Below are 16,225 nucleotides of genomic sequence, written 5' to 3'. Positions count from 1 at the left end.
CACAAGTTACACATTGCTAACTTAAATTTTTTTTCCACTAGAAATTTTATGATCCTAACTGCAATTTTGGTAACAATTTTCACTTGTGAAATAAAAATAATTTGAACAAGGGAACCTATGATGAGACCATGGTTTCTTAAACAGATTTTGAATAGCAAAAGAAGGTTAGGAGACTGAGAGAAACAAGGCTCGACATTACTTTTTTTATGTATAGTGAGCAGTTTCCTTATCTTCTATGACTTTGTGTTTGTAAAGTATGGGAAAACAAATAGGCGTTCTTTCGGATTCTAAGCATTCATTTATTTGACTTAATTACTAAGTCAGTACCACAGTATTTTCTTCTTTTGGTGTGTTTCTGAAGTATTTTTCCTTTTGAAATGGCAGTTCATTTTGCAATTTAGTTGCATTAGTATATCTAATGCAGTATGATGTCTTTTGATTTTCCAGCTCTATGTATTAACTTACCAGCAGTGTGAGCACAGTCATTTATACTGTTGTAGGATTTTTCATGAGCATGCTGTGGCAGCTTGTTCACATCATCAGCATCTAGAGCGTCTCCAGAGTCATCTTTTTCACCACCTGATATATTTAATGGTATGCTTCCTGGATGTTTAGCTGATTTGATTTTTCGCTTTACTGGAAAATCATTTACTGAAATAGACATCTTCCTATTTATCTTAGTAGTGTTATGTGGCTCACAGAAACTCACATCATGTAGGTCCATGCTTGTAGAAGAGTCTTTGCAACAAACTTCAGGATTCCGTGATTCCTTTGGTACTTGTATCTGAACTTTATTTTCATTTGAATTACATGATGAAAAGAAGTCTTCATATGAAGCCTCTTCAGTGCAATAAGACTTGCTATAAGTAGTAATTTCTTGCAAGAACCCCATAGAGTCTGATGCACCCAGTTCTGAGGTAGCAAGCTTCAAACTTGGTAATGCTTGTAGTTTCTTTCTCTTCTTGTCTTCAAGAACAGAATCATTTCTGTCAGCAGGGAAGCTTTTATTCAGTGAACATTCATTTAAGTCTCCGCTATTCATAGGCAAATTAGAGAGACTGTCAGTCAAAGCAAGAACAGTATTTAACTGGACTACTGTTTTGGAAGGAGTAATATGACCAAAGCCCTCAAGAAGAGAACTTTCATTTGCAATTGAAGTAGTCTTGCTCTTGTTATTTTGATTTTTCTTTGGAAAATTTAAATGTTTTTCTCCTAAATCCAATCTGTCATCCAAAGTAGGCTGTATAATCTGGCTCTTTCTTAAACTTCTGGTACGTTGTTTTGGTGTTAATCTCTTCTCCTCATTGCCATGTGATGGAGAGTTCACTGATGTGCTCATGGAAACATGAATATCAGTCCAAGTATCACAGGCATGTTCTGCTGCCTCTGTTCTCGGTCTCTTTAGCGGCTCAGTTCTCCAAAGATAATCACAACTGGAGTTCAAGCAGTCTTCCACTTGTTCCTCTGTAAAACAAAAAAGTGGCAATATAAATGTATTGAACAAAACAGAGAGAGTATCAATTTCTTAGTGAAATATATATGGAATTCCTGAACTGGAAAAAAAAAGATTAACCACTTCTCTGGATATTATATGGCAAAACATATAATTGTATTCAAAAAAAAATGTATAAATTTTCAAAATTGTATAATTTTGTATTCAACAAAAACTGAACAGAAAATGGACTAGAAACAAAGCACATTCTATGCTGACAAAAACCTACAGTTCTAGTTATTGTATCCCCTAACCTGGTCATAAGCACCCACAAGTCCCATTCAGCTTTCTTGAAACAAGGCAACAGAGCAACTCGTTATTCCTCTTGCATTTGTAGAGAAAGCAAGATTATATGCTGATAAAGTTAGCTTTAATAACAGTGGAAACTCAATAATAATTTTTCTGCCACAGCATTAGTACTACCTTGAAGATTTTGCAGGTAAGATGGATTTAAATATAACACTATACTATCGTGTCGCATACATTAAAACCATGTATTAAACATAATAAGAACATGGATTGACTTATTTCTTGTAGCTATTCTTATGAAATTAATTTGTGTTAGGTGTTACACAGAATCTGTTCATAACTCTTCACAATAAATTCCTCCAAAACAAGTTAATGTACTATTAATCTCAACATACATTTTTTAAAATCCTGTTGTTCTACAAGATGATTGCAATAGAAGCTTTTGCTAAAGTAGCTGTTTAGTGCAACATCACAGAATACTCATTCTTTAAGTTCTTGATGTTATTTGCTTACTAGATATAGATAATATTTTTAAACATATAGTGTAGCTAACTGTATTAAGAAAAATAAAACACAGACATAAATTTCACATGGTATGATCAGTATCTCATACTGATAACTGACAAAGTCAGCTTCAATCCTCAAATTAACCTGGCTTCTTGAACTTTCTAAACCTTTATTAACCAATCTCATATATCTCTTAGACACAAAGATAGGGGACACTGTCACGGAGCACTGGAGATGGAAGCTGCACTGAATGCTGTCATGGGAATTGGTGGTCCTAATGTAAAACACATTGTGCAGTTGCAAAGCTGAAGGGATATATGCAAGGAAAGCTCTCAAATTACAATGTTCTACCTCATCAGCACACAACTAATCTACCAAAGTAAATGAGTTTGCTGGCAGAGCTATGCTACTTCCAGTATTCAACTATCGCTTCTCACTAATATTGCATGAAGACATAACAAGCTGTCGTAGGCTGCAAGACACCCACAGTGTTCTTAGGTCAGCCAACATGACAGAACTCCTGGCTCATGTCAATAAAATAAAACACCTCAAAATAGCACGTGGAATAGCTTACTGTTGAGGGAGAATGGAGAGCAGGCAAACTGCTCTAGTGGCCCTTATTACAAATTCTAAAGACTCCCTTCTCCTCACTTTTCTACTGAGGTCAAGGCCAGCATCTGACTTGAGCTCTTTGTCCCTGTGACTGAGAGATGACATGAGGTCTGAAGCACAAACCTACTGCATACATAATCAATACTATTAAGATATTCACTGATGTAGCTCAACAGACATAACAATCTCCTCCCTGCTAATACACCAAAACACAGGAACAAATCCCTAATTGACGAGAATAATTTTATGAGGTTCTTACCTTACTAACAAATTATTTTAATCCATCTTAAACCATAAAACCTTAAAAAAGCTGATGTATTTTTACTTGTGTTATTTCTTCAAACTTGATCACTTAATCTGAAAAACACATTAGGCTAGCTTTCAAATTCATGCTTTTCAACTGAAAATTTGGAAGACATTTCAGTTCTTTAAGGTCTTATCCTCATTCAGATCTCTTTTAAGCTTCCCACACCACACTCTTTGGTCAGCACTCTGTGTTCTATATATGATCACTGTTAAGAGCAGAGAAGATTGATACCATGTAGGACAGAAAGATATTAATAGGGAATGGTATGAGTAGAGAGGAGGAAGTGAGGCAAGCAATACAGCTGTAAGGCAGAGCATTTACCTAGTGGTATCCTCATGCTCTATTTTTCTTGACTTCTTAGTACAACATACTTTCTTTAGTAAGGAAAAACTAAGATAATTCAGCTTTAAATATAAAAGATTGAGAAAATGGATGCAGTTCTCATTTCAGTATACCATATTTCCCAAGTAAGATATAAAGGCCATGTATTATTTTTAATTTCTGTAAATATATTAAGTAGTGTTAGTTACCAGGTAGCAGCTCATCTTCTGAATTAGTTAAGATGCAAGTAGAAAGTGGGCAGTCTCCTGGTGAAGTACTTGGAAGTGTTTGAGTCATTTGTGAAGCTAGGAGTAAAAAAAAAACTATTAGATATTTGTAAGAATTTTTTCTAAGTAACTCAGCAGCACATTTTTCTGAATCTAAAGAATCATGTAAAACTATTTAGAAATTATTACTGATATTTCTAAAGCCTGTTGAGGGATTTTACTAAAGAATCTGTGAAGTCTTGCAATTGGCAATCACATCTTAATATAGTAGAAATGTTTTTAATGTTTGAAGGTTTACCTTAAAATTTGGAGAGAAAATAAATACAAGCCTCACTAAAATAAACTGAGATTTAATTTTTCATTCATTTGTATTACTGTTTCTTTCACAATTGTTTTTGAAATTAGAAATTGACAGTATAGGTGACATGCACATCTTAAAACTTCAAATACTGCAGATGCTGCCCCACCAAAAGATGTTCTACATTCAACATTTTTATAGTAATTGGCAAAACCTACTGACTTAGATCTAAGTATTTTCTCAGTAAGGCAATGCAAACACTAAAAAATCTGCAAACTACAATCTAGATAAAATTCATTAGAATATCCATTTTAAAATTGACTAGATTTATTTAATTAGGTTATTCACATTTATTTATTTTTTAAGTTCTGTTCCTCAGTACCTGGACAGATATCTCATCAGTTCTGGAGTCCTTTTTAAACTGTTGATATGGGCGATAAGGAAATAAGATTTAGAGTTTCACTGTCAAGTTTAAGTAAGTGGTGACAATATCAATTGACATGGCTAGAAAGTCTAGCATAAACATTAGTCCTCCTGAGCAGCCTAGTGATCAAAAAATTATTTTGCAACCACTGTGTTCCAAACATGCAATCAAGAAAAAAATTCTAAAAGTGAGAGAGCACTGGTGCATGAAAAAGTCAGCAATAAAACCAGCAGCCATTTGTGCATACTCATAACTAAGTAAAATTCAGCTTCTTACCGGTAGGAGAAAGATTCTCTCTTTTTTCCTTCATATCCTTTATTCTTCTTTCCATTTCATAGCATTGGTCTTTTATCTTATTAACAGGGCTGTATATAAGTGAACCATTGTCTTCAAATAATAAAACTGGTACATCTGCATCTGCACAAAGAAATTGTATTTATATATTAATATTTGAATGCTGTAACAGCCTGAGATGAAGTTTCTTTCTTAAAAAAAAAAAAAAAAAACGCAAAAAAACGTTTTCTTAGACCAAGGTCATTACAGATACCTTAACACAACAGAACTGCAAAGAACTCAGTCAAAATGACATCAACTTAATTTCTCATGGTAAGATGCAAAAAGCTCACAAAAACCCCAACCAACAAACACCAAAACCCCAACAAGTGCTTTAAAAAAATTTCACATCTTAGTAAAAAATATTCTTACCAGTATTAACTGCAGTCTTTTGTAGAGCTAACTCTTTAGCCATTTGGTTCAGTCTTTTTTGAAGCTTTTTATTATTTTCTGGAGTTTTTTCAACATAGTCTTTTGGCTGCATACATTTGTGCTACAAGACAGACAAAACTCTTAAGTATATGTACAAAACTGCCAAAATAATGACACCCCCTATTTTGCCTACCACTTTGTCACAGTATTTATTATTGGTATTTATGCTGCTTATCACCTCCCTGAGAGCGACAGATAATCACAGAAATTAGCATTTTGCAAAGGAAACTTTAATATTAAATAAGAAAGAAGGTAATAGACTTTTTTTTTGCTTGCACTAAAGATTTAAAGGTAGTTTTAAAAAATATTTGTTGCAACTCTGTAAAACATAAGCCACGTAGTAGTTGTGGTTTTTTGCTTAGTCAGTGTTATATAATTTGAATTTAGATCTTAATATTTTTAATTACCAATATAAAAACTTGATTTATACTTTCTTCACATGATCACAGCAATAGACTGTCTTTAAACTCTTACTGAGATGGACAGGTAGAGTTTACAGAATGCTCTGAAAATATTTCAAATGCTTGAGGTCAAAAAGTCAAGTTCAAAATTTAAAGTTTTTTATTCTAGGCCCATTTAAAAAACACATACTTTTTTGATTGGTAGCAGAAATCCTTCATTAGTGTCTACTGCAGGAAATAGGGATTCATCAACATGGGCTCCAGTTTCTCGACACCTGTACAGCAAATTAGAGAAGGTTTGGTGGGTTTTTATTCTCTTGGTTTTGTTTGAAGAATGAGAACCTTTATTGCAAGAAGAGTTGTCTGAGCCCTGCAATAACAAAACACCAACCCTTTCTAAGCATCTAACTTTAACGTAAGTACTGTAATGTTACCTCTTCCCCTGCCAAACATGCGATCCAAATTTTTGTGCCAATGATGCCCTCCAAATTGCTGTTCTGGAAGGGCAAGATTCCCACGGATGTTATTTTCCACACCTTTCCAAGCTGCAGGCCTGTGCTGGCAGCAGCCGCTCGCGTGGCTCTGGTGACACCTAGCGATGGAAGCGCCACACGGTGTGAACCTGTACAGTTACGGCTCATCCTTACTCGCCTTAGAACGGACGAGAGAGACGAACCACGGCAAGTATTTGTCAAACTCACTGAATTTACAGTTCTCAGGAGCATCAAAGAGAGAGATTCATCAGCTGGACTTCAGTGACTGTTATTAAATTCTGGATAATAATCAGCAGAGATGCAGACTACATGAAAAATTACATTAATTCAGAGATTTCATTGATTCAGAGAAACAAAACAGAAGAAAATTTTAGTATTAAATCTATGAATCTTTTACTTTGCAGACAAATCTGAATGTAAATGTTTTATATAACTTATTTGTGGGATGAGTTATCCACCTAAGAAAACACAGGTAGAGCTTCACAATCATGCTTTTGATGTGGAAGTATTAAGTGTGCCTAATTTGGGCAGATTGTAGCTATTCCATTTTATATGGGGTTTTGTTCCTGGGTTTTGATTTCTTTTTAGACTGCTCAGTTAAGCATTTGTGTTAAAGAAGTAATAAAAATCTTTTTCGCAGTGATCCGAAAGCTGTCACCCATTTTGCATTACACTTTGAATTTTTTTACATGACAACAAGTCCATGACTTTTGTTTGCTGTTTTTAAAGTTAGACACATCTATCATTCTTAGAAGAAAAAAAAGCAAAAGCAAACAATAGTTTTAAAATTTAAAATAACTTTACTCAGCAGTTATAAATTTTTCAGATTTTTAATTTTCATCTTAAAGAGTTGTCTTCTCAAATTACTTCCTAAACTGTAGAACTGCATACAGTTTAGGCTCAAATAGATGCTCATGTTATAGAACAGAAGCTTCCAATAAAAGTTTGAGGCAAAACATTGGAAAGAGCATTAGAAATCCAGTAAGAATTCAACAAGGCAATGATCACTAAATACTGCACAAACCCTTCAAATGTTTCAGGCTTTTATGGAGAAACAAAGTATTACAGCACTTTTCAGCTCATTGGGTATATTCGTCTGAGAGGCTCAAGCAGTGCTCAGGGGAAGGTAACACTGGGGTGGGACAAGTTTAAAAGGCTGGAAGTAGGGGTTCACCAGCTGTTACGTGTGAGAGTATTTCCCACAAAGAGGAAGAATCAGGAAATTCCTTGTCTGGTATTTTCAGAGCTCCAACATCAAAAAAGTAGCATCCAGATTAAATATCACAAACTGCAGCACCCTGCAGGGTCCTCCAATATCAAGATACCCAAGACCATGTAAGAACATAAAAACGAAGCCAAACATTCCCAGTTTACTGAGTTCCACAGATTTCTGGTTGTCAGAGGGTAAGAGGCAATACTTGGGTTTTGATAAAATGAAATGTTTAATTGCTTCAGTAATTTTTTTACCCCGTGTAAATCTTTGCTCACTATGATTTTGCAACAAGGAGTTCTACAGCTTAACCTGGTGTTATTGAAACTCATAATTTACTGTTTTTTCTGATTCTATCTTCACATGTATTGATGTAATGCTTTCCAACTTTTCTACTGGAAAGGAAATAGATTCATTTCCCATTCAGCCTCTCTACATAAACGTTTGTGTTCACAGTAGTCTCCCATCCTCACTCCTTTTCCATACTGAAGCGTTCTTTTTTTACAAGATGTGATTGAAGAGACAACTATTTTATAACTTCAGTCAAGCTCATTGCCATCCTCTGGCAACATTCCAAATATAACTATGATAAAATGTTGTCATTCCACAATATGAAGTTTTATGTTCTACTTAATTTGATTTTTGACTACTGCTGAGGTAACAATGCTATGAAAACGTCTACTGCACGTATCAAAATGCAACGATCATCTTTTTGATATGCTTAAGAAGACTGCTTTAAACAGCCTTTTTGACACCAGCAAGAATTTTATTCCCTTCAGTCTTAGCTTCTTAACAGATTTTTTTCCATTTTAAGTGGTACTCCTTTTAAAATTTAAGCATTGTCATAGAATTTCCTGGGTTTGGTGTTCCAGTATGAATACTTATACTGTAGACATACTTATGAAAAGGTTCTTTGATATAGTTTGAACAGCAATCCACAAACCAATTAATACCAAGCAATAACTAACATATTTGGTTTTGCACTGCACTCCTACAGGAGTCACCAACCCCCAGTCTACACCAGAAAGATGATACATACTATTACCTTGCTGAGATAACATTTCACAGTTTTTCTGACCATTGTGAGAATGTTCCACTTGTTACTGAATGAAGCAGTTAGTTAATCAAACCAGCTTTTTTAGCAATGCTAAAACTTCAACTCATAGAAACTCTGCATGATTTGCCTACATAAATTATCAGATTTAAACTAAGTTTCCATTCACACAGGACCATAATTTTATGGGTACATATTACTCAGTCCTTCCTATTTACATTGTTCCAGGGTTCAATAAACTATCTTCTATCTTCTGCCTACCAGTGTCTGAGACATGGATGTACTAGACATGTAATGTAGTCAGGCACTCTGGTTCTCTAATTACAAAAACTGAAAATTTGTATGCATACTAGCACAGACTCATTTTAATTTTGTACTGCCTATGCCTCATTTGAATAACCCCATGAACAGCAGGAATATTCATAACTATCTCTCATACAAGTTTCAATGCTCTTGACCTATATTTTCCTCAAGGATATGACATTCTCATGTATTCTGGTTACAGCATACACCAATCTAATGTATGTTCTTCTGTACCCTTCGGCATTTACTTTAAACTAAAGAGCAGAAGAAAAAGATTACAGAGAAGTTCAATGATAATTCACAGCTTGAGTCGTCCTCTGAAATAAAATACATGTATTTTAGATGACTCCCCAAGTTCCAACAAACTTCATCTTCTAAGTCACGTCCCTAAGTCTTGCTTTGGTCAGACAATTATAACAGGAATACTTAAAAGATACCAGGAAGATGCTAGCCTTCTCTTTCCTACCAAACAACCTAAGTTTTCCCTGTAGATGCTTTCTCTTGTCTTCCTTTGTTGCTGTCATCCAGCAAAAGTTAAAGTTCCTTGAGGCTTTTACCCCTGGATTTCAAAACTCCATGATGTCCCCTACAGTATCACATATCCAGCTCTTTCTATGCCTCAGCTTTCTACAGTGTTCATCCACTCAATGCCTTCCAGCAGTGCAGAGGAGAATTTTTTGGTGGAACTGCTATCACAGAGAGAATATTTCTGTATGGCATGTCCTAGACTCTCCCCTGTAAGGCACTCTCATTCTTCCATTGCTGGTGGTACTCATCTGGATTTTTATGAGATCCTTTTTACTACAGCACATCCAAATCATCAATAATCTATAGTTCATGTGACTAAGATTTCAAAATCTGTATTTATACACTTAGCCACATGAAGAGTATATTCAATTTTACAACAGTATTGAAATCATCATCACTGTCACATATTCAAATAGCACCAGATCCCTGAAAGACATTTTCACATAAATAAAATTTTGCATCACCCTCATTTTCAAGAACTTGAGGTATTCCTTCTTTGGTGTTAAAGCTGGCTGGATTGTATGACTGTAACTTCTACATCTGACATACTTAAAAAAAAAAAGAAAACCCCTGTGTCTGCAGATTTGCATGAATTTACTTTTTGGCTAGGGACTCGCATCACAAGTTTCCAGGCTGTACTGGCCTATATTTAGGTGTCTGTAGGGCATAGATTTGTGCTCCTCTTAAAAAAAAAAAAAAAAAAAAAAAAAGCGCCCAAAATATTTGCACTTAGCAAATGCCAAAGGACTCGTTGCATAGATGAAATTTTTCTTCAATTTTTTAAAAAATAAATTGAACTTTTTCCATATGGTAGAAGAGACTTTTCATGAAGTTTTGTTCTGAACTTGCCAAATATCTTAAAAACCAGAATACATATGGATCTTTTTCTTTCTTGCTAGGATTTATTCTGTTTACAGGATTTAACTACAGAAACAATACAATGCCCTTGATGAAATGTGCTTTTACATAAGAAAATGGAAGAATTGTAATGTAAGTATGGCCTTTGCTGTCTATACATGCCATCTGAGAGCACAGGAGTAGAACTGTAAACAAATGTACTATGAAACTAGCTCACCACATTTATTTTTTCAGAGTTTACATTTTACCTTTTTGTGTAAGTCACATGCTTTATAATAGGAATAATGTCACAGAAAAGTTTTCATTTACTCACAGATTTATCACATTTATTTCAAGTACATTAATAAAACAGTTACTGTATTTAATTTTTTCAATTTAAAAATACTAGAAAATTATTATTATTAAAATATTATCTCTGAAATAGGCCACATTCATTATAACCACAAGTACTCACTTTTCCACCCAGAGTACAGAAACTATTTTTACACCCATGTTCTGTGCTTTCTTCCATGTAGTCAAACGTCCATCTTTGAAGACTACATGGGTGACATGCTTGTTCAAAGTTTTTGAAACCTGCAGAAATACACAGAGAGCTCATATTAAAGTCTGATAATTGGAAAATGCTAATGAAATCAGCTAGTGTAGCCCATTTTTAGTGTATACAACACTAGCATAAAAATTTATTCTAAACATTATGTTAAGGACCCTTTTGATCTTACCCAACTTCACAAGAAGCCTCAAGCAATCAAAACGCCAGTCTCATTAGGCAAGCTAATGCAGGCTACAGGGATGGAATAGCCCTTTGTTTTCAGTCTCCTCTAGGTTACCATTTTCAGCTCCCTACTCTAGATGTATCACTAACTTTGCAACATTTTAATTTATATAGTGCAATATAATTTCTCATGCAACAGCCAGGGTAGAAAGCAGATGCCACTACCCAAAGAAATAACAAAACATCTTTTAGGCAAAAGAACTCAGACTAAAAGCTAACCTCACTTTTTAAACTAAATCACTTAGTTTTGAGGGCAAGGCTGTTTATAAACAAAACTTATATGGAAATGCTTTAAAAATGAGAAATACAGAAAATTAAAAGTCAGCACAGATGATCAAATTTTCAATTATCAGCCTCCATTGGCAAGTGATGCTTTCAGTTCTAGATACTCCATTTTTCACAAACAAGGCTTTTATTGTGGAGACCAGGCACCCCACACAGAACTGCTTGATCAGTTGTGATTGTTGATGCAGTTACATCAATAGGACTCTTTTTTTACTGCAGCATCTCCCCAGCCAAATAGAAATAGCTCCATAACTTTCTGTTGTGCCCTCAGTTGCATCATTATACTTTGCCTACAACATGCTGGGTGTGTATTTAGCTTTAAGAAAACTATTTAGGTTTTCCAAACATTGCTGGTGACAAGCTGATTATGACTTAGAAGACAAAATCCCATGATATTTCAGTATCTAGGTATAAAATGATCCATTAGTCTCTTATAGATAAATATATAAATTATTCTTATCTGTAAGAGACTAATTATAAATTATAATATATTTTAAATAAATAAAATAAATTAAATTCATTAAATAAATATACTCCTGATAAATTATTACTCTACATGCAATTGCTTACTCACTTCTGCCAGTATCTGCTCACATGTCCTAAGGATGCTTGATGTAGCTTTGCCTCCAAATTACGGAGGAGCACCACCTTACACCTCCCTCTCACCTTTCCCACCTCCTCCGGTTACACTGTGCATCTTCTGCTGCTCAGCTGAACTTTGAGATGTCAGAATCAACAATCTAGCAAAAACTAATTTAGAATTTAATTTCCTGACACAGTGAACCAAGTCAGCTAAGTACCATGTGCTCAGCCAAGAACAGGGAAGTGCCTGGAATAGGGAAGGGGCATGGCCATCCCTATCCAGTCATAAGGATATACTAAATAGGCTCATCTGTATCATCTGCCTGCACCATATTTGGTTGTTTTGACACATTTGAAGAATTTTGAAGCCTTTTGCTTCTGCCATATTTTCTGTGAGAAAAAAAGTCTTACATCATAAGAACAGAATTACACACGTCTGACAGTACAACACAGAAATATTTGTTTTACTCGAGTTATTTATTTAAGAGTTGTGTTTACTTTAGTAACAAAACCAGTCACCCTGTTTTGTCACACTCACTCAGCTCACTTCATACAGAAAGAGAGGATTTGGGGAGAGCAGCAAGATTTCCTAAATTACAGTAAAAGACAACCACACATGCCCATTTTAAAGAGCACTGGGAGTCCACACAAGTATTTTTTTAGAATAAAAATCTAGGCTATAAAAATCTCCATTAACCAATGACAATGTGCTAGAAGGGAAGATGCCAGTTTGACTTTGGTCTCTGGTTGAAATGTTACAGCTGGCAATTAAACATGTTTTGCACCTACAAGTCAACTATATCTGGTACCGAAAAAAATCATTGAGACATATACTGAAACTCTTAAGATGTATTTTTACTAGCACTTTCTGGAACTGATACAATTTTGGGGAGAGTGAATGGAAGAATAAAATGTCATGGTACTTGGGTTAGGAAACTTTGTACTAACAACAGAGCATCTTTTTACAAGTTGACGAAAACAAAACAAAGTAAGATACATGCTTGTAAACCACAGGTTTTCAAGACAGATTTGCTTTGCCCACAGTCTGTGGCAAGCCAAATACTTCCCACAAGAAGCACGATATCACATTAATATGCAAATAGGTCTGTAGATGTAGAAAGGCTTTAAATGTACTTCCCATCTGTCAGTAGCACGAATATTACAGCACACTGGTCTATTCTCAGGTCTCTGATTTTCTGCCTTCTTCCCCTTTAGAAACTCATACTAAAAAGAAATATATGTGACAAGTAGAACAAGCAACCTAATTTATAATTAAGATCTTTCCTATTCCATTTATTTCGAAATAGTCCTCTTACTTTTGCTCCCATATCAAGAAGCTGCTGTTCGAAGGTTTTTGAGTAATTTTCTGTTCTGTTAGATGACCAGACTTCTACAAAGGCAGAAACACCTGGATCAGAAGACAGAAAACAACAACTAATGAAGTATGGTAAAACTTGTTAAACTGCCTCCTTCCAATAAAAGTTTATTTTATACATACTGCATTCAGTTGCAAATACAGCTTTTAGTAAACTGAGCGTCAGACTTCAGCTGCAAAACTTTTTTTAGTGTATTTATGTCCCCTAAATTAATTGTAATGAAAATAACTTAGAAGTCTGACATTAGCTAACTTTCTACTTCATCTATTTAAAACACTACCAGCTTAACAAGCAACACATTATCTTTACATGACTGCTCACTCTTACCATTATTGAATCACTTTTAATCTTCAGATGAGTTAAAAATTTGAAAACCAGTTGATACAACACAACTTCTAGAACAAATAGAAAACCATAATAGAATTACTCCTTGCCCAAACTCCCAGAAAATGTTGCAGAAATATTGCTTAACAGTTTCCAATTGACTTCAATTTTCATTTTATTTATATTGAAAGATTTTATTTATATTGAATATTTATTTATATTGAAAGAAAACAGAGGCTAATAAAATCTCTTATCAGTTGCCATATGCAACTTGAGATATTAAGATATAATTAGCTTGCTTCATTAAGCAGATTAATAAACTCTTCAAGGAATCAGGTCAGCCTTGCTTGAGAATATCTTCAAGCAACCAACCGAAGACAGAAGCACTGAAAAGTAGGGATAAACAAAAAAAACTCATAACAATCCCTTCATTAATTTTACATAGGAGAGGCACCAAAGTGACCTACAGTTCCACTGGCCATGCCACTTTCCCATATTGAATGGCAAATCAGGAAAATTCCAAAAACTGGAGAAATGGCAGTTCACCAAAAACAACTTCAGGCAAAGGCCAGACAAGTCTAAGAACTCAGGAATAAAACCAAGAGTTTAATTTTGTAAGGGTCATCCTTAGCAAATATTGCTTAATTATCTTAGCTACTGAGATAATTAAGCATATCCTTCTGATTAATTATTATGTAGTCTCATCTGTCTTCTTTCTACATGAAAACCAGAATAATGCTCCAATTATTCATAACAATAGGAGTACTCTTATAAAGATTTAAGTACTTTTACAATTACTAGAAATATTTTTGAAATACAAGAGAAATGTGAAACAAAGCACTTCCTTATGCAAAGCACTGGGAAAAATCTTATTATCTGTACTATGAATTCAGATATAAATGGGAATTTAAGACAAGTCTACTCCAATGTGCTTTTAACTGTGTTCATTCTACTACCAGACTGGGGCAGATTCTGCCAGAGTTGCTTTTTTCCTTGATAGTTCAGTTGTGGAAAAAAAAGCACTTGAATTTGAAAAGATAGTATCTTCCACTTATATCAAATATTTCAGGACTTTCATAGCTAAAATTCTCCTGAAAAAACACATCAGAACATTTCAGTAAAGGTCTGGAACTAACTAGGAACTTAAAGGGATGCTACTTCAAAACTCCATGCCTTTGCAATAGAATCAAAGGTGCATTTTACATACATAATAATTAGTCAGTTTTAGCTAATCAAATAGATTTCAGCAAACGGCAAAGCTTTTTGCAGGTTTTGTACAGTGGGTGAAAAGGAAAACGAGGAAGTGCTTTTTTGAACTAAAAGATCTCTGAGTAGAGATCGGTTCTCGTAAATGTCAGCCTTAGAAGTTCTCAGAGAAGGAGGTGATCGCAGAGGAAAATAGCCATGAGAGGGCAACTTAGCGAGGCAGAAGTTTTGATATGCAGAAGAAAGCCACGACTGACCGGTGCAGGAAGGACAGAGGTGTCGGGGTCAGCGCCCCACGGGGAGCACCCTGCAGTGCCACCCGAGCGGAGGGAGGCGGCCGTGCCTGCGCCCGGGCACAGCCCGCTCCCACCGGGCCGACCCCCAGGCCCCACCGCCGGGATCGGGCGGGTTCGCGGCGGGTCAGAGCCGCCCGCGGGGCCTCCACAGCCGCCCGCCACCCGCCCTGCCGGGGAGCGCCGCGCCAAGGGCCGCAAGGAGAAACGGGGCAGGGGCAGCGCGGAGCCCGCGCCGGGAGAAGCCACCGCAGGGCGGCCGAGCCGGTACCTTTCAGTGCGGGCTCCATTGGCAGCACAACCCGGCAGCTCGCAGCGCCCGCCACGGTTCAAACCCGCCCCCGCGCATGGCCCCGCGGCGCCTGCGCACCAGGGCCCTGCCGCGGCCGTGCAGCTGCGGGGCGCGGCGCGGCCGCGGGTCCGCGAGCCTGGTCGGAAATGGGGTGTGCTCGGCCCAGCTCCGGCCTTTTCCGGCGCTGGGGAAGGCTTGGCACAGCCGCAGGGTGCTAGAAACAGTGTCACACAAGTAATTAGGTTGGAAAATACTTCTGAGATCATCGAGTCCAGCCTATGACCCAACACTACTCTGTACACTGAGTTCCACATTCAGTCTTTCTGTAAACATCTCCAGGGACAGTGACTCCACCACTTCTCTGGGCAGCCAGCCCATTCCAATATCGAATCACCTTTCCCGTTAAAAAAGTCGTCCTAATATCCGGCCTAAACTGTCCCTGCTACAGCTTAAAATTATGTCCTCTCATCCTGTCACTAGTTCCTGGGACAAGAGTCTGATCCTTAGGTGGCTTCAGCTACCTTTCAGGGAGTTGTAGAGAGCAATGAGGTCCCTCCTGAGCCTCCTCCAGGCTAAACACCCTCAGCTCCCTCAGATGCTCCTCACAGCACTTGTGCTCCAGAGCCTTCACCAGCTCTGCTGCCCTTCTATTGACTTGCTCCAGCTCCTCAAAGTTCTTTCTGAATTGAGGGGCCCAGAACTGAGCACAGAGCTTGGTTACCTCACTGTGCTCAGTACAGCGGGACAATCTCTGGTCCTGGTCCTGCTGGCCACACTACTGCTGATGGAGGCCAGGATGCCACGAAGTTTTGACAAAGCCAAACACTGAGTGAATTTTCTCTGTGACCATTTGCCATAAGGAGTCCTAAAGAGGCCTTCCTGAAGAATTTTAGTTTATAGAAAAGTACAGCATCAGAGAACTGCTGGTCTCTCAACTCTCTAGTAGCCCAAACTGCAGCATGTGAAGTGAGAAAACAAATAATAGAAAAAGGCAGCAAAATAAGGGTTAGTAAAGAGCACTGTGAGACAGTATTTACCAAAGCAT

At 36.7% G+C, this 16,225-nt stretch overlaps 1 protein-coding gene across 1 annotated transcript in view; it reads right to left on the bottom strand.

Annotated features, from left to right (window-relative positions):
• Positions 1 to 15,322, bottom strand: part of MCPH1 (microcephalin 1) — a 130,934-nt gene extending 115,612 nt beyond the window's left edge. The window contains exons 1-8 of the mRNA XM_074538180.1: positions 15,160 to 15,322; positions 13,006 to 13,097; positions 10,505 to 10,623; positions 5,794 to 5,878; positions 5,143 to 5,263; positions 4,714 to 4,854; positions 3,698 to 3,793; positions 466 to 1,464 (exon numbers count right to left, since the gene is read on the bottom strand). Coding sequence (XP_074394281.1) covers positions 466 to 1,464; positions 3,698 to 3,793; positions 4,714 to 4,854; positions 5,143 to 5,263; positions 5,794 to 5,878; positions 10,505 to 10,623; positions 13,006 to 13,097; positions 15,160 to 15,178 — 1,672 coding nt within the window. The 5' untranslated portion in view covers positions 15,179 to 15,322. The remainder of the gene's footprint in view (positions 1 to 465; positions 1,465 to 3,697; positions 3,794 to 4,713; positions 4,855 to 5,142; positions 5,264 to 5,793; positions 5,879 to 10,504; positions 10,624 to 13,005; positions 13,098 to 15,159) is intronic.
• Positions 15,323 to 16,225: the final 903 nt, after the last annotated feature.

Source organism: Zonotrichia albicollis, chromosome 3 (genome assembly GCF_047830755.1).
Source record: "Zonotrichia albicollis isolate bZonAlb1 chromosome 3, bZonAlb1.hap1, whole genome shotgun sequence".
NCBI classification, from domain to species: Eukaryota; Metazoa; Chordata; class Aves; order Passeriformes; family Passerellidae; genus Zonotrichia; species Zonotrichia albicollis.
Note: the sequence above shows the minus strand (reverse complement) of the source record. Positions and strands in the feature narration are given on the sequence as shown.